The 24439-nt window shown below is 40.7% G+C and overlaps 1 protein-coding gene across 4 annotated transcripts in view; it reads left to right on the forward strand.

Moving 5' to 3' along the window:
- LOC140731037 (astrotactin-2-like) overlaps positions 1–24213 on the forward strand; it is a 1710280-nt gene extending 1686067 nt beyond the window's left edge. For all 4 annotated transcript variants that reach the window (XM_073052229.1, XM_073052230.1, XM_073052231.1 and 1 more), the window contains one exon: positions 22292–24213. In XM_073052229.1, coding sequence (XP_072908330.1) covers positions 22292–22529 — 238 coding nt within the window. In that variant the 3' untranslated portion in view covers positions 22530–24213. The remainder of the gene's footprint in view (positions 1–22291) is intronic.
- The last annotated feature ends 226 nt before the right edge of the window (positions 24214–24439 follow it).

Here is a 24439-nt window from a genome sequence, read left to right on the forward strand (position 1 = left end):
GACCGTAGCTTACTCAGCGCCCTTCGCTCAGCTACCGATGTTAAACTCTCCAGTACTTTGCCCACGACAGAGCCCGCCTTCCTTACCAGCTTATTAAGACGTGAGGCGTCCCTCTTCTTAATGCTTCCTCCCCAACACGCCACCACAAAGAAGAGGGCGCTCTCCACAACTGACCTATAGAACATCTTCAGCATCTCACTACAGACATTGAATGACGCCAACCTTCTAAGGAAGTACAGTCGACTCTGTGCCTTCCTGCACAAGGCATCTGTGTTGGCGGTCCAGTCTAGCTTCTCGTCTAACTGTACTCCCAGATACTTGTAGAGCAGCAATGAAGCTCTTTCATTGCTGTTTCCATAACAATTTTTTTTTGACCAGTCAGGGTTGTCAGCCCCTGAACCTGGAGGACCAACGGACCACACTCAGTCTGGTCTCTACCCTTTGACCTGCTTGGCATGGGTTGCCCTACCAAGAGCCAAAGTACAAGGCACTGACTCCAGCCCATATAGCTCTCTGGGTCATTGAGGCATGCAAGCCTCCAAACCCTACACCAAGGTTGTGGTCTGCTTGGAGGATCTGGGCCAAGATTGCCAAAAAATTCTGGGGATGCTACATTTGCTATAGTCTTTAGTACTGAAGTGGTTAATGAGCAGTAAATAAACATTGTTAAAAGAATCACAGATGGCTAATCCACATAAATTTCTATACCCTTGGTTTGTTTTGCTTTTTGTTTGTGATTTGTGAATTTGGTAAGAGTGTATTTCTGTTACCCCAAGAGTAGGGTGCGGGGGGGGGGGGGGGGTGTGAATACTTGTTTGAATCTTAAGTGACTTCTTCACCTATCAGAAGCTCTTACTTTCTATGATGAAGTTACCTTGTGTCCTTGGTGCAAAGGTATCAGATTTAAGCAATTTGATGGAAAATTTCAATGTGCAGATAGAGAGTGAGGTGCCATTTTTGGAAAACTAACAGCCATGTTGTACAACACACAAGGTGCAAAAAGAACTTAGCGGATCAGGCCACATGTTTGAGGGAAATAGACAGTCAACATTTTGAGTCAGGACCCTTTATTTAGATTAGTCCTATACCAATCACCAGCTGCTCATTTATAATAATTCTGTTTTATTCTCCCAACATTTCCATCTATCTACCCCAGATACTGCCTCTTACTAATCCACCAGGGACAATATATGAAGGTCAACTAACTAGTTGCATGCATTAGACTTGTGAGAGGAAACCAGTGTACCTGGAAGACCCCCATTTGGTTATATGATGCATTTAAACTATAACCATAAGACATAGGAGCAGAATTAGGCCATTTGGCCCATTGAGTCTGCTTTGCCATTCAATCATGACTGATCTTTTTTCCCCTCCTCAGCCCCACTACCCGCCTTTCTCCTTATACCTTTGATATCCTGCCCAATCAAGAACCTATCAATCACCGCCTTAAATGCATCCAATGACCTGGCCTCCACAGCTGCCTGTGGTATCAAATTCCACAAATTCACCAAACTCTGGCTAAAGAAATTTTGCCACATCTGTTTTAAATGGATGCCCCTCTATCCTGAGGCTGTGCCCTCTTGTTCTAGACTCCTCCACCATGGGAAACATCTTTTCCACATTTACTCCGTCTAGTCCATTCAACATTTGAAATGTCTCAATGAAATCCCCCCTCATCCTTCTAAGTTCCAGTGAATACAGGCCCAGAGCCATCAAACGTCCCTCATATGATAACCCTTTCAATTCTGTAGTCATCCTTGTGAACCTCCTCTGAGCCCTCTCCAATGCCAGCGCATCTTTTCTCAGATGAGGAGGTGAAAACTGTTCACAATACTCAAGGTGAGACCTCATCAGTACTTCATAAAGCCTGAGTATCACATCTCTGCTCTTATATTCTAGACCTCTATAAATGAATGTTAACATTGCATTTGCCTTCCTCACCACTGACTCAACCTGCAAGATAACCTTTAGGGTGTTCTGCACAAGGTCTCCCAAGTCCCTATGCCTCTCAGAATTTTGGATTTTCTCCCTATTTAGAAAGTAGTCTGCACATTTATTTCAACTACCGAAGTGTTTGACCATGCATTTTCCAATATTGTATTTCATTTGCCACTCGCTTGCCCATTCTCCTAATCTGTCTATGTCCTTCTGCTTCCTCAACACTTCCTGCCCCTCTACCAAGCTTCATATTTTCTACAGACCTGGTAACAAATCATCTATTCTATCATCTATATCATTGATATACAGCATAAAAAGAAGTGGTCCCTACACCGACCCCTGTGGAACACCACTAGTCACTGGCAGGAAACCAGGAAAAGATCCTTTTCTTCCCACTTGCTGTCTCCTACTAATAGTCAATGCTCTAACCATGCTAGTAACTTTCCTATAATACCATGGGCTCTTAAACTGGCAAGCAACCTCGTGTGTGGCACCTTGTTAAAGACCTTCTGAAATCCAAATATGCAACATCCACTGCAGCCCTATTATCTATCCCACTTGTAGTCTCCTCAACGAATTCCAACAGGTTCATCAGGCAAGATTTTCCCTTAAGGAAACCATGCTAACTTTGTTTTATCTAGTCTAGTGTCATCAAGTACTCCATAACCTCATCCTTAACAATTGACTCCAACATCTTCCCAACCACTGAGATCAGGCGAACTGGTCTACAATTTCCTTTCTGCTGCTTCCCTCCTTTCTTAAAGACTGGAGTGACCTTTGCAATTTTCCCGCCCTCTGGAACCATGCCAGAGTCCAATGATTCTTGAAAGATCATTACTAATGCCTCCACAATCCCTACCACTAACTCTTTCACAACCCTAGGGTGCAGTTCATCTAGTTCAGGTAACTTATGCATCTTTATGTCTTTCAGCTTTTTGAGCACCTTCTCCCTTATAATAGTAACTGCACTCACTTCTCTTCCCTCACACCCTTCAGCATCTGGCACACTGCTAGTGTCTTCCACAGTGAAGACTCATTTAGTTCCTTAGATGTGTCCATGACCCCGTTATTACTTCCCCAGCCTCATTTTCTAGTGGTCCTATATCCACTCTCATTTCTCTTTTATTTTTTATATATATGATAAAGCTTTTTCTATCCATTTTGATAATTTGCTAACTTGCTTTCAGATTTCATCTTTTCCCTCCTAATGATTCTTTTAGTTGCTTTCTGTAGGTTTTAAAAAGCTTCCCAATCCTCCATCTTCCTGCTAATTTTTGCTTAGTTGTATGCCCTCTCTTTTGCTTTTACATTAGCTTTGACTTCCTTTGTCAGCCACAGTTGTACTATTTTACCATTTGAGTATTTCTTTGATTTTGGAATACATCTATACTGCACCTTCCTCATTTTTCCCAGAAATTCAAGCCATTGCTGTTCTTCTGTCATTCCTTCCAGCATTTCCTTCCAATTTACTTTGGACAGCTCCTCTCTCATACCACTGTAATTTCCTTCACTCCACTGAACTACTGCGATGTCAGACTTTACTTTTCCCCTATCAAATTTCGAGTTGAACTCAATCATATTGTGATCGTTGCCTCTTAAGGATTCCTTTACCTAAAGCTCCCTAATTGCCTCTGTTTCATTACATGACACCCAATCCAGTATAGCTGATCCCCTAATCAAATTCATAGGCATTCAACAAATTCACTCTCTTGAGATCCATTACCAACCTGATTTTCCCGATCTACCTACATGTTAAAATCTCCCATAACTATTATAACATTTCCCCTTTGACACGCCTTTTCTATTTCCCATATTTGCAAACTCCACACAGACAGCACCAGGAATCAGGATTCAACCTGGAATGCTGTGAGTTGGCAGCACTACAAATTGCATCCCTTTGATGCTCCAGTAATGAGCAGAAATTTTAGGGGGCTTTCCTCATACTCTACTGCAATTAACCACCATCCAACCGAGAGGTAACATAGACAAAGATTGGAAGCCTCTTCAAAGCATGACTCCAACCCTCTCCCCTCATTTATGTGCATCTAAAGCATTTATTTACCTTTCTGCCTGTTCAAAATTAGGATGGGCAGACAAGAAGTATGAATAAAATAAATTGGAATCTGATATAGTGAGTCAGTGTAACAATATTTCAATAATTGATGCTTGAAACAGATAATCCAACTCCAACAAGACTACAACAATCCTTACACAGCACGGCTAAATAACTGGGGGTGATATCTTCACCCATTGTGAAAATTCTTTGGGCTTTCCTTTGTTACCATTAGGTCGAGGTAGTGAATGCCCCACCCTCCACGGCGAACCCCTCTTGCTCCCCCCCAATGTCGCCTCCAGAAGTTATCCCCTTCAGCTTTTTTTACACCAGAACAATGCAAAGGCATGGAATTAAAACCTTTTGTCTGCAAGGAGTTAACAGCGGGTCACTGAATGAGTTTCAGGAACAATTGTGTTTTTATAAACACTTGCAGCCAAATAGGAACACGAATATGAGCTTTATAGAAAGAAAGTTGAAATGTCTGTAATGGATCAGATCCTGATCAAATTGCAAGCTGGCTTCTATAGACCAATGCTGATTAATTCTTTCAGCAGTGACCATAGACACTGAATTTAAAATAACATATTTTTGCTGTCACAGAGCTGAAATGACTTCATCAGGCATCTTCGAATTTGGCCCAAATAGTGCTTTGCATGACAATACTGATTAGGCAATGTGGAAAGAGGTGAGCAGACAAATTGGGGTGGCAGGAAAGAGCACAAATGCTATAATTCACGGTGTTCATACTGATAATTCATTGTGGAATTCTGCAAGAGGTTTTGTCATTGGAAGCAACTTTATTTCAGTAGAATTAAATACTGCAGTTTAGTAAAATCTGCATTATAGATCTGATTATCTCTGCACTTCTCATTTTCAAAATCTGAGCAGTCAGGTTTTGCGAGGTAATTTGTCGCGTTAGATAGTTACTCTTTGCAGAGCCGTTCGGTTTACCTGCCAAGTTTTTGTAATTAAATAATGACTCACATTCCATCCAAGCAACTTCTTGCCTAGGTCTTGGTGTAACATATTAAACTGTAAGGCAAGAAAGTCTCCCCAATAATTCTTCCAGATATTATCTCAATTAAAATGTGTATTTTTGCGATGTATCAGCAGAAACATTCAGAAGTCACTGAGAACATCGCGCCGGGCTGTACCATCTTGGATGGATGTACTTCCCGAAGTAGCTTGTTGTTACTAACTTGTTGCCGATGTGGAGGGCTGCCTTTGTTAACACTCTTTACCTAAGGAGTGGAACTGAAATGAACACACTCTAGTAACTTCTTGCCGTTTCCATAGCATTTGACTGTTTTTTCACAAGGCCAACATCCAACCTAGTATGGATGGGAAGTGTGTAAGAGCCCAGCTGGATTCGAACTCAGGACCATTTGCCTTGACGTCTGGTGCTAATGCCACTACACCACCAATATGGCTAATTAGCTCATGTAAATTACCTCTTAATGTAAGCAACTGAGTAAAGAAACAGAAGACAAATTTTGCGTGGCTTCCATCCATCAGATTTTAGACAACTTATTTAAAACAGCAAGCTTCTGATGGACCCGGACGTGGATGTGACAAAGGCGTTTTCTCTTGTGGGAGAATTTAGAGAATCAAAATGAGAATCAGGTTTATTATCACTGGCATGTGACGTGAAATTTGTTAATTTAGCAGCAGCAGTTCAATACAATATATAATTTAGCAGAGAGAGAAAAAAATAAATAAGATAAAACATAATAATAAATAAGCAAATCAATTATGTATATTGAATAGTTTTTAAAAATGTGCAAAAACAGAAATACTGTATATTGAAAAAAGTGAGGTAGTGTCCAAAGCTTCAATGTCCATTTAGGAATCAGATGGCAGAGGGGAAGAAGCTGTTCCTGAACCACTGAGTATGTGCCTTCAGGCTTCTGTATCTCCTACCTGATGGTAACAGTGAGAAAAGGACATGCCCTGGGGGCTGGAGGTCCTTAATAATGTATGCTGCCTTTCTGAGACACTGCTGCCTAAAGATGTCCTGGGTACTTAAAAGGCTAGTACCCAAGATGGAGCTGACTAGATTTACAACCCTCTGCAGCTTCTTTCAGTCCTGTGCAGCAACCCCTCCATACCAGACAATGATGCAGCCTGTCAGAATGCTCTCCACAGTACAACTATAGAAGTTTTTGAGTGTATTTGTTGACATGCCAAATCTCTTCAAACTCCTAATAAAGTATAGCCGCTGGCATATATTAAGACAGAATTAGTGTTTTCTTCCCTTAATGGATTTTAAGTCTGGAACTCAAAGGGCAGTGAAATAAGAATCTGAATGTTTTTAGGGTAGAGGTAGATAGATTCTTGATAAGCAGGAGGATGATATGTTTAAGTAATAGATTGGAATGCAGAGTTGGGGTTACATTTAAATTGGTCACAATCTTATTAAAGGGTGTATCAGGCTCATATTGTGAATGGCCTACCCCTGCTCGTAACTTTACATCCATGCAAGTTTTGGAGACATTTAAAAGCACTATTTTATGTAAAGAATTAAACTTCAATGCCACAGTGGACCAGCAGTAAGATTTGAACTCAGTTCTGGATTGTTGGCCCAAGCATCTAGTTCCTTGTTCCCCATAGTGCTTTAATAACACAGTCTATGAATAATCAATAGCACGTTATACCAAAGGTGTTGACTAAAGATCTTTATGCCTGTTTGACTTTGTAGAATCACTTGTTCTCTTTCAATGCTGCTGTCTGGCAAGAGAGAACGAAACCTGGCCAGTTCACTTGAATATAGAGCCTCAGTGACTTCTCTTATGCATCACTGTGAGATGTTGCCCATTTCTCTAGCTTTCTCTGGCAGGCAACCAGATGTGCAAGACTTCATTATCACTGTCACCTTGGCATCAACAACTCATGCTCAGTTCTGAGCTTTAAGTTGGGACTGCAGCAAAGAGGCAAATTTTAAAGGAGACTTTCTTAATGAAGCACAGACACACCAGGAGTTGTTCTTGTTTGGGATTCAGAATGGAGAGTTGCTCCCCGACACCTGTCTTAGTTCATCTTGCAATTCCCCCTTTTCCACAACATATTTCCTTCTTCAAACAACTCCAACAATTTGTTCAAGCATGATTTTCCTTTCAAAACCAACATTCACTTTGCTTAATTACCTTGATTTTTTTTCTAAATGTCCTGCTGCAATGTATTTTATAATGACTTCTAACATTGGTCCCTATGGCAAATTCTAAGCCATCTGGCTTTCCTACTTCCTTTATCCCTTTCTGAATGAAGGAGTTACATATTTTCTCTGTTGGAACCTTCCCAGAATCCAGGAAATTTTGGAAAATTAGAACTAATACACCAACTATGAAACTTAGCAGTTTGTGGTAAAACTATCTGACTCATCAATGAGTCTGTGGGAAGACATTCACTATCCTTGTCCAGTCTGGCCTCTCTGTCAACCTGGCTTGAAAATCATACAGTTGTATCATTACTGCTCCAATGTATCATAAATACTCAGAGGTTCATGAAGAGGTTTCACCACCAAATGTTCGAGGATAATTAACACAGATTCTGGCAGCTTAATGTGGCTAACAATTCCCCCAAAAATATGAAAAATAGCACATTTTTTCACATTTGAATTCTCTGTATTGCTGTAATGCTCTGGATTAACGCTGCGATGAAGAATTCAATCTACAAACAGTAGACTCACAGCCATAAAAATGGAACTAAGACCACATGAGGTTGACAAGCTGCCCAGATCCCATTGAATGGGTAGTAATAATATATCAGGTATATTTTGGAAGGCAGTCAACATTAGCCCTACGTTGTTTCTGAAAGATCAGTCCTTCAGCCTGAAGAACAAAGAGAAGCATCAGTGTAGAGCAGGAATTGGTAGAAGAAAGGAAGCACGTGGGAATACCATTTCTAGAATTCATCAGGCTTGAGTCAAAGACTACAGTTGTTTATACATTTGTAGCATGTAACCTGGACCTTGCTGCAAACTCATTCACCCCACCTCAGGCTTGAAAGTATGCACCCAATCTTGGGAACTTCTCACCATAGATGAAGGGATCCAATTGGAAGGTGTTTACCCGATACTGGGCAAAGGATGAAGGTGCAGCAGATGGAGTTGGAGACATTTTACACCTTGATCTGAGGGAGAGTGTTGTGCCGAGAAGGCTGACAACAAATTGCACCTGTTGCCGTTATTAGTGCAGACTTGAATCGAAGCTCAGAGAGCAAATGCTTTTTCTGTGTCAAAGTAACTTATCCCTTAACTTCTCTTTTTGAGCATTAGTTCTGTCCTTTATCCAGAGAGCGATTAGAAAACATTGCCATGGTACATTTAATAGTTTCTTGGAACATCGCTGAGTAATGCAAGCCCCTGAACTTACGTGTATCAGCTGATGACAGTTTTATAATTTACTGTGTTACCATTTGATGCTATCATTCCTTTGTCGCCTTTTTATCAATATCTATTCTTTCAAAACCCTTTATCTCTTCTGAAATCCTAGTTAAGCGATTTTGAAATCACTCCCTCCGCTCGTCAAGTCTGTTACAAGTTGAAAGGATTTTTATAGTGATTTTTGTTAAGTCTAAACTACTTTTCAAAGGCTGAGTTGCTTTGAATTGTAGCTTTTGTTCTGTTTTGAAGTATTTGCATTCTTACCTTTATAAAACTCTCTCAAAATCTTTTACCATCCGTGTCAAACTGGCAGGTCGTTAAATCTAAATATCAGATTTCTGACTCCTGCCTTTTTAAATCTGAATAATATTTCTTGTATTCTAGTCATTTAGTGCAAATCCTATACCGTAGATTCCGGATTTTAAGCCGCTACTTTTTTCCCACATTTTGAACAGCTTTGAACTTTGCGGCCTTTAATACGGAGCGGCTAATGCATTATTTTTTTTCATGCCGCCTCGTAAACATTTTGCCTCATAACAGTAGACCAATAAAATTGATGAGTAGTTCACAGAGGTCCAATGAAATTGTACGATAAATCAAGCGCACTTTCACAATTAAATTATTGTAAATCAGTCATTTGTACTCACCCTCATCAACATGGAAAACACTCGAAGCATTGTGCTGCCTTATGGCAGTTATTTAGTTTATAATATTTTCGCTTAGTAATTCATTTTCTAGTTAAAGTTAGAAGAGTTTTAACTATATTTGTTTTCTGTACTACATCGCGGGATGCTATGACGTCACACCCGGTTTCGCCGCGTCTTGTGGGAAAAATGCCGTTTGCGATAAACAGAAAGGAGGGGGTCGAGCGGCGGAGCGAAAACGCTGCTTTTAAGTTAAAGGCGATCAATAACTTTTCCTGGTAGGCTGCAGTATATATATTTTTTACCAGTCGTTAGGAGATATTGGAATGTTGTTCAGCAAAGAAGTATACGCAACGTATATTTAAAAGTAGCCGCGTTACGGGCACGGTTCGAAAAAAAGCATTTGCAATATGTATTTGTTTTTGTTACCATATGGATTTAATTAAAAGTTAAAAAATCCTCACGTGTAATATCTTTCTGTGTAAATATCTCATATTACAACGTGGGACACCTGCGGCCGAAAATCCGGTGCGGCCTAAAATCCGGTGCGGCCTTTACAAGTAAAAAATTGATTTTATTTCTAAAATTAGAGCCAGCGGCTTTTAATCAGGTGCGCTCTGTAGTCCGGAATCTACGGTAATTAAAAAAGCTTGCAGGAAATTGAACCTCGACTCCCTTAATTCTGTACCATGAATATTCTATTTACCTAGCTTAGACTTCTTGTGAATATTCAAGCAATCAATCTTCTTTTAAAGTTAATTTCATTTAATCAACCTTCATTGCAAACCAGCACGTGCAATGTCATTTAAACTTACCATCGCAGTTCAAAGCTGAAAGGAGTCTGGGGTTAACTCGTCTGGCAAGTTGCTGTAAGTGTGGTGCTGCAAGCGTGTTTTCCCCTTACTCACCCATCACTCCGCAGTCTCTACCCCTCTTTTGATGTGTTCTTTGGCAAGATTCGCTTCTGCTAATAATGAATAATGCTGCTTATATGCTAGACTATAATTAGTCTTCAGGTAATAAGTTCTTTGTTGGAGGCAGCATTGGATTATAGATGACTGTGGGGAATTCATGCCATTTGCACCAAAGCAATGATATAATGCATAGTTTAAATTGTGAACATATCAGGTTTTATATCATTGCCTTTCAGATAAAAATACTACAGATTCGATGGTGGTTATGTAATGGAAAAAGTTAAAATGTTTTTACAATTAACAGTGTGTAACAATCCCACCACTAACTAAACACTGTAACTTGAACAAGAGAAGATCTGCAGATGCTGGGAATCCAAGCAACACACACAAAATGCTGGAGGAACTCAGCAGGTCAGCCAGCATCTATGGAAAAGAGTACTGTCAACATTTTGGGCCTAAAGCCTTCAGCAGGACTGGGGGAGAAAAAAAGCTGAGTAGAATTAAATGGCGGAGGAGGGGAAAGAGAAATACAAGGTGATAGGTGAAACCTGAAGGGGGAGGGGTGAAGTAAAGAGCTATGAAGTTGATAGGTGAAAGAGACAGAAGGCCATGGAAGAAAGAAAATGGGGAAGGAGCACCAGAGGGAGTCAGTGAGTGGGCAAAGAGATATGGTGAGAGAGGGAAAAGGGGATGGAAATGGCAAGGGGGGGGATGAGGGGCATTATCTGAAGTTCAAGAAATTGGTGTTCATGCCATCAGGTTGGAGGCTACCTAAGCGGAATGTAAGATGTTGTTCCCCAACTAGGCTGTGGATAGACATACCGACTTGGAATGTGCAGTGGAATTAAAATAGGTAGTCACCGGGAGATCCCGCTATCTCTGGTGGACAAGGCTCAGCGAAGTGATCTCCCAATCTATGTTGGGTCTCACCGATGTACAGGAGGCCTCATAACTTGTAATTAGCCATAATCAGAAGATAGCACAAGTCTACATGTATCTTGGCACCTTTCTAAATGTTCCCTCAGACTATGACCTTGCATTTATACGGTCTATTTCAAAGTTTTTGTAGTATCTAAACCAAACCCAAGCCAATTGCCACTGCCGGCAATGCTGTGGATTTGTTAAAGCTGGATGACACGCCCTCACTCCAGTAACGATTGCTCCTAAAGTAAAGTCGATTATTCAATCCTTTATTAGCAACTAGCAAACATACCATCTTGAAGTGATGAAACTTAAGCATACCCAAGTGTAAACTAAGTGCAATTAGGTGTTATTGAGTGGTCAACAAATGATATGACATCCGCCAGCCCACAACTACTACAAACAGCTCAGAAAAAAGCACAAATATGTAACTTATTTCCTTCATTTTTGCCACTCCCCTCACGCATGTGACTAGTTATCATTGTAAATGCACAACACAGAATACAGTGCAGATAGAGAACAGAAGCATGGCTCCTACAAACTTTGTGTACTTCAAGCGATTTGAGCCAAATTAAATTTGGGCTTTAAATTCATTTTGAATTGATACTAAATAAATTGTATTTTGACATCTGTACGAAATGGTCCATTTTGTGTTGTGGGCCAACATCAGTTTCTTATCAACACACACAAAATGCTGGAGGAACTCAGCAGGCCAGGCAGCATCTATGGAAAAGAGTACAGTCAATTTTCAGGTCGAAACCCTTTGTCAGGACTGGAGAAAAAAAGCTGAGGAGTAGATTTAAATGGTGGGGGAGGGGAAACACAAGGTGATAGGTGAAACCTGAAGGGGGAGGTAAAGAACTGGGAAGTTGATTGGTGAAAGAGAAACAGGGCTGGAGATAAGGTGAGAAAGAGAAAAGGAGATGGGGAATGGTGAAAGGTTGAAATCTGCCGGACGATGCTGAGGATGTTCTACGAGGCTGTGGTGGCCAGTGCTATCATGTTTGCTGTTGTGTGCTGGGGCAGTAGGCTGAGGGTAGCAGACACCAACAGAATCAAGAAACTTAAGGCCAGTGATGTTGTGGGGGTGGAACTGGACTCTCTGACGGTGGTGTCTGAAAAGAGGATGCTGTCCAAGTTGCATGCCATCTTGGACAATGGCTCCCATCCACTCCATAATGTACTGGTTAGGCACAGGAGTACATTCAGCCAGAGACTCATTCCACCGAAATGTAACACTGAACGTCATAGGAAGTCATTCCTACCTGTGGCCATCAAACTTTACAACTCCTCCCTCGGAGTGTCAGACACCCTGAGTCAATAGGCTGGTCCTGGACTTATTTCCACTTGGCTTGATTAACTTATTATTTAATTATTTATGGTTTTATATTGCTATATTTCTTCACTATTCTTGGTTGGTGCTGCTGTAACGAAACCCAATTTCCTTCAAGATCAATAAAGTATGTCTGTCTGTCTGTCTGTCTGGAGGGGGGGCACATTACCAGAAGTTTGAGATTCATTTCTTATTATGGGTTAACTGTTAATGTAATGAGGGTCACAAAGGAAAAAGGAAAACAAAAAAGAAGGAAATTAAAAATGGAAAAACAAGAGATCCTGCAGATGCTGGAAATCTAGAGCAACGCACGCAAAATGGTGGAGGAACTCAGCAAATCAGACAGCATCTATGGAGAGGAATAAACTGACGGTGTTTCAGGCTGAGATCCTTCATCAGGACTGGAATGGACAGGGGAAAATGCCATAATAAGAAGATGGTGGGACGGGAAGGAGTACAAGCTGGCGGGTGATAGGTGAAACCAGGTGAGGAGGAATGTGGGTGAATGGGGGAAGGGGGAGGCAAAGTGAAAAGCTGAGAAGAAGGGCTGAGGAAGAAGGCATCTGATCTGAGAGTACAATGAACCATGAAAGAAAGGGAAGGAAGGACTCCAGAGGGAGGTAATGGGCAGATGAAGTGAAGAGAAAGAGTGACCTGCTGAGTTCCTCCAGCATCTTGTATGTGTTGCTTTGGATTCCCAGCACCCGCAGAATTTTTTTCTGTTTATAATACATCCTTTGTAGGAAGCCCCTCTTTGTACACACACAGTCACACCAGTATCTCATAATTTTCAGGAAAATGTCCGAACGCTCTGTACTCAATTGCTCTGACATTGAAGATCAGCAGACTATTTATCTTTCTGATTACTTGCTGTGTCTGCATGTGATTAATAAAATTGACCTTAATTCAACTCCAACTTTACATAGTTTCAAAGTGATAAAGGTGTGAACATTCACTGAATGTTAATATGATCGAAATATGCATAATTTAGGTCATAACAGGCTGTCTTTGAGGAACAACGGAAACCTGGGTGGACTGTGTTAAGAGGCATTGGAAAGGTTTGGAAAGCAACCAGGGCTGTGCTGGACAGGCAATCTTCTGCATGTCAATAAAACCTGGTAACATCACAGGCAAATCTTCAGGTAGGATAGCGTTCAAAGTATTTTCAAGACATCTAGTCTTGGCCTTCCTTTTAGATGTTTTTTTCCCATTTTTTGTTTGTCTCCCATCAGTTTTATTGTCTTTCATACACCTAGAAATACTCCTTTTTAAACTATTTTTTTTCTTGGCAAAACGCTGTTAAGGCTTCTAGCTCATTCAAAGTCACCACCTAGAGCAGCTAACCTCCCTCTCCACAAGTTGATGGTGAGTGAGAAATTGACCCACTTATGATACCATAATGATAGAGGATAATTTCTTGGCATTAAGATGCAGCTGAATAAGTTTGCTGAGTTGCTACAGATCTTCAATCATGAAGTTGGTTGATGCTGACCTTAGTTGTAAGAGACCACATTAGCTACTTGTTGTTGAGCATGCAGAGATTCAAGCATGGAAACGGACCCGTCGGCTAACCAAGTCCAGGCTTTCCATCGACCACCCATTTACACCAACCTTACATTAATCTTATGGTGGGACCAAGGATAGCATCCAGTTCGGATTCAGCAAAGCTAGAAACATTTTCAGGACAATGAGCAACATGTGGGGATCGACCAAGTACAGTGTTCACACCAAAGTGAAGCTGTGTTCTGTCCACACTCTTGAGCAGGTCAGAATGCTGGGGCATGACAGAGAAAGACCTTGCCAAGCTGTCATCATTCCACACCATAAGCCTCCGGAAGAACCTCTGTATTTCCAAGCCAAAGAAGATCTCCAACTACACTCTAGTCCTTCAGTGTCACCAAGAGGATATGGCCACAATCATAAAACATAGAACATAGAATAGTAAAGCACAGTACAAGCCCTTTGGCCCACAATGTTGTGCCGACCCTTAAACCCTGCCTCCCATATAACTCGTGAGGAAATGTTGGAGATGGATTGGGCATGTGATGAGAAGAGAGGCCAATTCCATTATCAAGGCAGCAGTTTCTTGGACCCCTGAAGGGCAGTGGAAAAGTGGGAGACTAAAGATAACTTGGTGCTGTACTGTAGAGACAGAAATGAGGTCCCTGAACCACACCTGGGGCACAGTAGAGAAGATGTCCAAGAATAGGCAGAGATGTGGGATCTTCATTGCTGCCCTAAGCAACAGCAGCATAAAAGGCAGTAACTAACCAACCAATCTTATTTTTTTCTCCCTACATTCTTATTGACTTACCCCAGTTTCTGCCACTCACCTACACACTAGATCATCAATTAACCAGCCAAACTATATGTCTTTTGGATATGGAAAACTAATGAGATCATTGGAAGGATGTGCAAACTCCTGGCAGGTAGCAGCAAAGGTAACACTGTACTGCCTTGTTTCTTGGAGTTGTACTTGTTCCCATGAAAGGCCTGCCTCAGAACTCCATTCTTCAGTGACTGGTTGGTTGTAGGTAGTGGAGGACTATTTACATAATGAATAAACAAATGAGCTATTTGTTGCAGGTTACCCAATCTCATCCTTAATCCTGTGGCCAAATTGTGGATATGACTTCTCCAATGCAGCTGCTATTGAGTGCTAAATGTTGGAGTATAAATGGTTCTATTAAAGGTAGAGTAGGACTAGCAGGAAACTATACTTTTGTAAAGATACCTCTTATCTAATTTCAAACCTTTTCTAATTGTAGAGATTAACTAGAACACTTCTTAGAGGATGTATTACTGGCTCCACACTCTGACCCACCATTAGTTTCCAATTCATTTAAACAGAGAAGCAAATTAACCTAGCTGTTCCTTGTTGACAATGGAATTTGCATTTGCAAGAAGTTGACAGCATTTGAGATGTGGACATACAGACGGATCCTCAGGGTATCATACATTGAAAGGAGATCCAACAATTTCATTCTAGAAAAGACTGGCACGAAACCAATACTTCTGGAAACCATTATCGGAAGAAAACTTCATTATTTTGGACACATCTCAAGAACTGATGACATACTGGAACGCACTGTGCTTGAAGGCAGAGTAGAAGGAAACCGTTCCTGAGGCAGACAGAGTACAACCTGGATCAACAACATCAAGAAGTGGACCAGCCTCACCGCCAAAGATGCAAGAGGTTTGACCGCAGACAGATCGCAGTGGAAGAAAGTGGTCGCCGAGGCTCTGGCAGAGTATGGCACATGATGACGATGATGATAAGTAGCTAATACTTTGTCAGGTTCTTTGTCTGTGCTTCTCTCCATCTGGACAATAATCCAAGAGGAGATTTTGAAGAGCACGTCGACTTTCCAAACAAAACTTCATTGAAAGTTGATATATTTTATATATATTATATATTTTATATATTATTTTATATATAATATAGTATTATATTTTATATGATATATATAAATATAATATACAATATATAATATATAAAATATATTTTGTATAATATATAAAACTTTATATATATGCTGCCTGGTTTAGAGAGTATGGATTATGATCAGAGATTAAGGGAGCTAGGGCTTTACTCTTTGGAGAGAAGGAGGATGAGAGGAGACATGATAGAGGTGTACAAGATATTAAGAGGAATAGACAGAGTGGACAGCCAGTGCCTCTTCCCCAGGGCACCACTGCTCAGTACAAGAGGACATGGCTTTAAGGTAAGGGGAGGGAAGTTCAAGGGGGATATCAGAGGAAGGTTTTTCACTCAGAGAGTGGTTGGTGTGTGGAATGCACTGCCTGAGTCAGTGGTGGAGGCAGATACATTGTTGAAGTTTAAGAGACTACTAGACAGGTATATGGAGGAATTTAAGATGGGGGGTTATATGGGAGGCAGGGTTTGAGGGTTGGCACAACATTGTGGGCCGAAGGGCTTGTAATGTGCTGTACTATGTTCTATGTTCCATAACTACTCACACCACTCTCTGGCAACATGTTGTGTTATGTCATTGCCGGTAGCTTGTTTTCACTTACAATCAACAACCCTTTGCCACCTTTTCTGTGTTCTAGATGTTATAAAATGTCTTTAAGGTACTTCGAAGCCTGCAATATTATTGACCTTCTACAACCTTGACATGTTGGATTTAAACAATTACCATGAGATGATCTTTCATTTCTTGTATAGTTAACTCATTAGTAGTCCAAATGGTGACTGTGAGAAATTATTTATGAAATCTTTTTTTGTGCCTATCTTTATTGTCTTGATGGGAAAAAAATGCTTAAAAATACAGTTGTTCAAAAGATACTGTCTTCATGGTAGCTATGTTCAAAACTAATCACTAAACTCCAAAACCTGGGCCTCAATACCCCTTTGTGCATTTGGATTCTGGACTGCTTCACTTGCAGACCCTGGTCAGTTTGGACTGGAAAAGAAAATCTCCACAATCTCCATCAGCACAGGAGCACCACAGGGATGTGTGCTTAGCCCCCTGCTCTACTTGTTTTAAACCTATGACTACGTGGCTAAGTACAGCTCCAACACCATACACAAGTTTGCTGATGACACCACTGCTGTGTGTGATGAATCAGCCAAAAGGAAGGAGATTGGAAACTTGACTGAGTGGTGTAATAACAACAACCTCTCATTCAATGTCAGCAAGATCAGGGAACAGACTGTAGACTTCAGAAGAGGGAAACCAAAGGTCCATGAGCCAGTACTCATTGCAGGATGAAAGATGGAGAGAGTCAGTAACTTTAAATTCCTGGGTGTCACTATCTCAGAGGACCTGTTCTGGACCCATCATATAAATATAATTGCAAAGAAAGCACAGCAGCGCCTCTTCTTCTTCAGGAGTCTGTGGAGATTTGACGTGTCATTGAAAACCTAGGCATATTTTTATAGAAACACACACAAAATGCTGGAGGAACTCAGCAGGCCAGGCAGTATCTTCAGTCCTGATGAAGGGTCTCAGCCTGAAATGTCAACTGTACTCTTTACCATAGATGCTATCTGGCCTGCTGAGTTCCTCCAGCATTTTGTGTGTTTTGCTTAGATTTCCAATATCTGCAGATTTTCTCTTGCTTGTGATTAAAGTTCAATAGATATGTGGTGGAAAGTGTACTGACTGGCGGCATTATGGCCTGGTATAGGAACACCAATGCCTTTGAGTGGAAAATCCTGCAAAAGGGAGTGGATTTGGCCCAGTACATCATGGGTAAAGCCCCCCCGACCATTGAGCTCAACTGCAAGAAACATTGTCGTAGAAAAGCAGCATCCATAATCAAAAATCCTCACCACCCAGGCCAAGCTCTTTTCTCACTGCTGCCATCAGGTAGAAGGTACAAGTACAGAATCTCAGGACTTGCACCACCAGGTTCAAGAACAGTTACTGCCCCAGGTTTTTGAACAAAAGGAGATAACTACACTTATTCTATTCCTGGTGTTCCCACAACCAATGATCTCACTTTAATGACTGTTTATCTTATTATTTCATGCTCTCGTTATTTCTTGCTATTTATTTATATTTGCATTTGCACAGTTTGTTGTTCATTGATCCTGTTTACAATTCAATGAACTGTTTACAGTTACTGTTCTATAGATCTACTAAGTATGCTTGCAGGAAAAAGAATCTCAGGTTTGTATGTGGCGACATGTATGTATTCTGATGATAAAGTTTACTTTGAACTTTGAACTTGAGGTTTGTCTTTGACTAATCCTAAACTTAAAGTATTTGACATTTTATTCCCAGGATGCACAGTGATGCAGCTTGTACAGTTGCTGCTTCAACTCCAGGATTACAGGTTTGATCCTGGCTTCCAGTGCTGTCTGTGTGGGGTTTGCACATTCTCCCTATGGCATGTAGATTCCGCTCACCCAAAATTACTTGCGGTTTAGTAGGTTAATTAGCCAGTGTTATTTTTCCGGAGTGTCTGTGGTAGACATTTAGAAAGTTGGTGGAAATGTGGAGGGAATGCAATGGGATTAGTGGAAGTAAGTGTTTGATGGTTGGCGCTGAATCGGTGAGCCAAAGCCTTCTGTGCTGCATAATTTGTTGGCACAACAGCCAAGGTTTGTTCTTCAGTGGGATTTTCACCAAGGTCCATTTAATGGCAAGTAATTCCTTTACTCTTGATCCATAATGATGCTGTGTAGAGTTGAACTTGCACTAGAAGAAGGCACAAGTGTATGTCTTCTGTTCTCCTCCTCCCTGGGAAAGAATGGCCCCAGCGTTCAGGTGGCAGAGAATGGATGCGGTGGTAAGCATCTCTTGAGCTCCTCGAAAGCGAGGTCCACAGCAGATTATATGTGAGGGAGGTGAGAGGAGTGGCAACTTGGCTGTAGTTCCTGATGAAATGGCAGTAGTATTTGGAGAAGCCCAAGAAGTGCTGTAGTTGTTTGAGGGAGCGTGGCCGGGGCCATTCAACAACAGCACACACTTTCTCTGGGTCCATGGTTATGCTTTGGGGTGAAAGGGCATCACCCAGGAAGGAAATGACTGGAGTATGGAACCGGCATTTTTCTAAATTGCATTGCAGTTGCTTTTCAACAAGATGCTGAAGGTCTAAACAGATATGGTCTTGGGGTTCCTTGGAGAAGATAAACATATTGTCAAGGTAGAAGAACAGATACTGTGTAATATATCTCAAAGGATCACATTGATGAAGGTTTGGAAAACAGTTGGACTATTGGAGACACCAAAAAGGCATCATCAAGTATTCATAGTGGTTGGTGAGTGTTATGAATGCCGTCTTCCAATCATTTCTCTGGAAGACGCAGATCAGGTTGTACCTACTCTGTAGATCAAGTTTGGTGAAGATCCAGACCCCACAAAGAGTTTTGAATGCATTATCCATTAGGAAGAGAATGTAGCAGTTCTTAATGGTGATTTTGCTGAGTCCACAGTAGTTGATGCAGGGTCGAAGACCCCATCCTTCTTTTTGTCAAGGAAGAATTCTGCACCAGCTGGGATCTGGGACAGTCTAATGAAGTCATGCTGTAGCACTTTGGTGATATAGTCATTCATGGCTTGAGTCTCAGGATGGGAGAGGGAGTAAAGATGACCTTGAGTAGGAATGGTGCCTGGAAGGACGATGCTCACACAGTTTTCTGGTCTGTGAGGAGGCAGGGTTCTGGCTTCCCTTTTACTGAAGATGACAGCTAAGTTGTGCTATTCCTGTGGGTATTTGGGAAGGTTGAGAGTTCCCTCTGCCTCCACCAATTTATGGGGTGAAGTCAGCTGAGGCTTCAGGGATGTCCATCAATGGCCATGATACAGAAGGCATGAGAGATAGTATCGGTAGAGAGTCCAAGCTTAGTGTCTAATCCAGAAAGTTGCCTGCTATACCAGAGGTTCCTGTGCATGCAGACCCATTGTGGTTTCGAGGAGAGCAAAGAGAATGAGTCAAGCTGTGTAGTTAGAAAAACAAGCTGAGGGAAGCTTATCGGATAGAAGGCGCCTTGTCTCTAACTGATGGTTTCATTTTCCCAGACACAGTGGGCATTTAATCTGTGGCTGATCAGCGGCTCTGCGGTAAGCGCCCAAGTTGTTTCTCCAGCAACACTCACTCTCTTGGAGTTTTCCCTACCTGCATGGGTTCTGGGAGTATTTATTATGAGGGTCCTGCAGCCTGAAATGGTTTTGGGAATAGAATTGGGATTCTGGCTAATGATCAGGAGGGTCGTTCCATTAGACACTTATCATTTTGAAGGGCCAGAGTGACGAGGCTTTTGAGGTCAGTGGTCACCTCCCGGGTAGACTGCTCATCTTGTAAGCGGTCCAAGAGTCATGGTAATAGGCCAGTTGTGCTTCAGCATTCCAGCCACACTCCACTATGAGGGTCCTCAATTCCACAGTGTAATCCAGCTCTGAGCTTGAACGTTGATGCAGGCAAATGATCTGATCCACTGATCCACTACCCACCCCACCCCTCCACTTCCCAGACGGTCAAAAGCCCAATGCGTGTCAGTGGTAAATTCCTGATCTTTATTGCAAATGGTGGTTTTATTGTCTCAGTTAGTGGCAGCTCAGGCCAGAGCTTGTCCAGTCAGAAGAGCGATGACGAAGGCAATCTTGGCTTGGTCTGGAGAATACAGAGGTGGCTGGAGCTTGAAGTGTATGGTGCACTGGGACAGGTAGTTACAGAGTCAGGTTAGGGATCCGTTGAAGCATTCGGGCACTGAAACCTGGGGCACCAAGGGAGGAGGATGACTAGTGAGGGGTTGCTGTATCAGAGGATTGGTTGATAATGGTGAGCAGATGGTCAATAGGTTCCTGCTGCTCCGGGAATTTGTGCTCCTGTCAATGAACAATTTCCTTTTGATGAGCGTGCTCTTGTGGGTCAATCGTTGGTTCTCCCATTCTGACAGGAAATGCAGAGGAGGCTTCAAGCAAAAGCAGAGCAATGGAGATGATGAGCAGTAAATGATAGTTTACTAATAAACTGCAAAATAACAAGCCACAAAACAAGAGAGAACAGATACTTAACATGACAAGGCAACAAGGTAACTGAGGGCTAGAAGCAACTGGTTAAGGTTGGCTGGTTTGATGGGAGGAACAAGGATTGAGGATGAGAAATGGGTTTAAATAGGCTGCAGGTGATGAGTTAGAAATTAATGGCAGTTGATCCTTTTACTTGGGTTGAGACTGGGATGTGCCTGCGTGTCCAGGACTGATAATATTTTCATTCTGTATGCCTAAGTCATTGTTCACATAAATTAAGTACAAATCTCTAATCAGATTATTTCAATTGCATTTAGAAAAGCTATGGAATAATTCTGGTTTTCCAAATGACCTAGAGTAAATTAAATTTGAAAAAATATATATCACATTTTATTTTCAATTAAAATGTATGTTTTATTAAAGACTAATATCTACTGTATTTGTCATATGGGGAACTGTAAAAAGGGGAAATCCAGATCTCAGATGACATATGTTGAAATAGTACGATCCCTGAAACTTTCTGGGCCAACGACAACGAATTCTTAGCTCCCTCATGCGGCTAAGCTCAGTAAACTTAGCAATTAGTTCCCTAAATGTGATGTCATGAAGTTCTTGCGTGAAAAATTCTTGAAATCCAAAACAATCCCATTTTGTTTCTTTGAAAAAATACTCATCAATGCCAAAGATTCACTTGAATATATCACAGAAAATAAATCCAAGACTACTGCATACATATCTATTGGTCAAGTATATTTATTAATATTGATATAGAGTTTTCATATTATTCTAACAATTCTAAAAATTCAGGGCAAATTCAAGAAAAAAGAAAGCAACTGCATAGCTATAAACCAGTAGCAAAACAAATCTTTATATTTCAAATAGCTGGAAGTGTGACATGTTTATACACAATATTTAAGTAACTAAGGAAAACCAAATAATTTCCTTACGTAGAACTTTCCTTTGCAGTGGTTGACACATGTTTTATGGAATTAACTCTTCCTGCAATTTTCAAAGGAGGTGTAATGTCAGCAGGAACTGTTGGCAGTCACACCTCAGTATGGGTTGGTCCGCGTTCAAAAGCAGATTTACAAAACACAACTAAATATTTCTTCCCACACCCCCTTGCTAATTCATACTTTTTTTTGAAGTAATGGAATCTGGAAAATGATCAATGTAAGCCACACAGCAGGAGATTGGGTTTCCAATGCCCTTTTGTATCTATTCCAGGGCAGTGCCTAACAGCAGGAGGTGGGAACAGGAGTGACACTGAGCTACTGTCACTCACCCAGTCACCAGTTCAGGACAAAGTTTACAAAAAACTTGGGAGCAGTCACCTTCACAATAGTTTCTCAAAGCTGCGTGTGCATCTGTGTGTTTGTGGGGTGAAGTTGGATGGATTATAGTGTGTGCAAGCTAACGTCCTCAGTTGCCCTCTGGATGTGAGACCAATTCCAGTCCCTTTCTATATTCAGATGTGCTTAGTGCTCCGTTTAAGAGAAGATCGTGTCACTGAAATATTGCGGTTCTCACAAATCTATTGTGTCAAAAGATAAAAGAAACATGAAATTGAAAATTTTAAGCTCAAGTTTTGAAATAATACCAGAATAATGTATTGATATCTGTTGTTCCTCCCTCTCTCTTGTTTTATTTCTTGCTGCAGGAAAGCTCATTTGATTCGAAAACGATTGGACACCGTAAGTGACCGCTGTGCATCGTTACTACACAGTGCCTATATTCAGAGCCACATAGACTCAGTTCTGTATTTCATCTGTCGAATGGAAGAAACCAGACCCACGGGGATGGTCTGGTATAGCACCTTACATGATGCAAAGGTGACTTGTGATGAAAAACTCATGTCCGTCCCTCGCAATATCTATGGAGACACTAAATTGTGGTGAGATGACTTTGCAACTGAACTTCAATCAATGTGCTCAACTTTTGAAATTTTAAAAGAAGCGAGGCAAAAAACAAGGATTCTTCATCTCAAACGATAGTGGGAACTTCATCAGACAATACGTGTGTAAAACATAAGCCTTTCAGGCTTTGGTGCTTGTCCAACTGTTTAAAGAATGAGAAAACTGGAGCTACATGATTGTTGATGTGAAGTGCTTAATTCCAATCAACTGTTAAGTGAACAGACAGATGTTGAGAGAATGCATAAATTAGTGAACTGACCAAAAATTCCCAGAAAGGTTATTACAAAATGTTGTTGACCTTTTTTTTTGCATTTTATAATTTGACAGAAAAAGTGAATGCACATCTTTTTAACAAAATGATGCAGAATTATATGAAGAATAATGGGTCTATAAAAATTGAACCTAGCATGGATGGAGTTGATCATTTTAACTGCCTTAAGTGAGAGCAGAGTTCAACCAACTGACCAGTACCAGATAGTAACTTTTAACAGTTAATTCAGAAACGTAGTCATGATAGATCATTAATGATTCATGATTTGCAAAAGTCAGATTAACAAATCATCCTTGTAAATAATTAAATGCACAATGTACCACTCATAAGGCACAGTGTTTTACCTTTGAAAGTGGAACGGTTGAAGGAAATAAAGGCAGGTGCATAGGAATTATTTTTTGTTGTTTATTGATAATGTAGTCTTTAGTAAATTATACCAGCAGAAACCCTACATTCTTTGCCCTTCTAACTAACCAATTAATGACATTGATAAGCCAAGTTGTGCATTGGTACTTGATGATAAGCAATGATGTTCTAAAATACATTCTGACTTAATTTTTCTGACGGTAGCTGTAAAATGCTGGCTTGAAATTTCCTAACAATGCTTTAACCTAGACTTTGAAAGTAAATAGAATAAATGACTTTGAAAAGTGAAATGGTTTCCAGTGCACAGTAGTAGTTATCATATATGTTGGCTATATTTGATTAAGTTCTGAACCATGGATACTAAACATATATTATTCAAAAGACAGTAGTTTGAAGTTTTGATCTGGTTACACCAGTGTCATCAGCTTCAATAAAGGAGGTACTTATCAATAAGGTAATTAATTCCTTTTTATGCTTTGATGGAGTAAGATGTAACAGGTATTTTTCTCTTGAAGAGGGTGTATAAGCTAGAGCAGATATATATTTGTACAACCATTTAAAAGGTTCAAGGCGTTAGCAGTTGCTGGGATATGCTTGGGGAAATAGGTGTGTGGTAAGACTTTTAAGAGCAAATGAAGGTGTAGCCGTTATAAATTTAAATCAGAGGGTAAAAAATGAACAAAATGGGGATGAGATAGAGACACTTATACAAGGGTGAGAGGAGTTCAAGGAACTAACTTGATATCAGGATTGTTCACAAACTAATATTTAAATGCAGCTATTGATACTAGATTAACTATGAAGCCATTTGTATGCACATTTAAATTCTGGTTAATTGTGGCTAGTTGAGGTGCTTTGAACTAGAAACATTTAGTGTGGCTTATGATGGGATTAACTACAGACATCTGGATGGGAAATGGATTTTGATACACAATGGTAATTGATTATGACATGAAGCAGTATTGTCAGATTTCACTGTAATAAATATATTATTTGATTTGATAAAAATAAAGAGTTTCATGCATCCCATGCACATATTCACACTTCTTATCAATTCAAATGAGCGTGTGCGGTCTCACTTCTCAAGAAAATTTGAATTCATGAACAGTATCGTTTCATTCTCTCAGTCCATTATTTCATTGTGCCTTGTGGTTCAGTAGAAGTTTGTTCATTGGACAAATATCAAATTAGTTTATATTTCTATTACAAGTCTACAGAATTCATAAGACCTTATGACAAAGGAGCAGAATTAGGC

This window comes from Hemitrygon akajei, chromosome 7 (genome assembly GCF_048418815.1).
Source record: "Hemitrygon akajei chromosome 7, sHemAka1.3, whole genome shotgun sequence".
NCBI lineage: Eukaryota > Metazoa > Chordata > Chondrichthyes > Myliobatiformes > Dasyatidae > Hemitrygon > Hemitrygon akajei.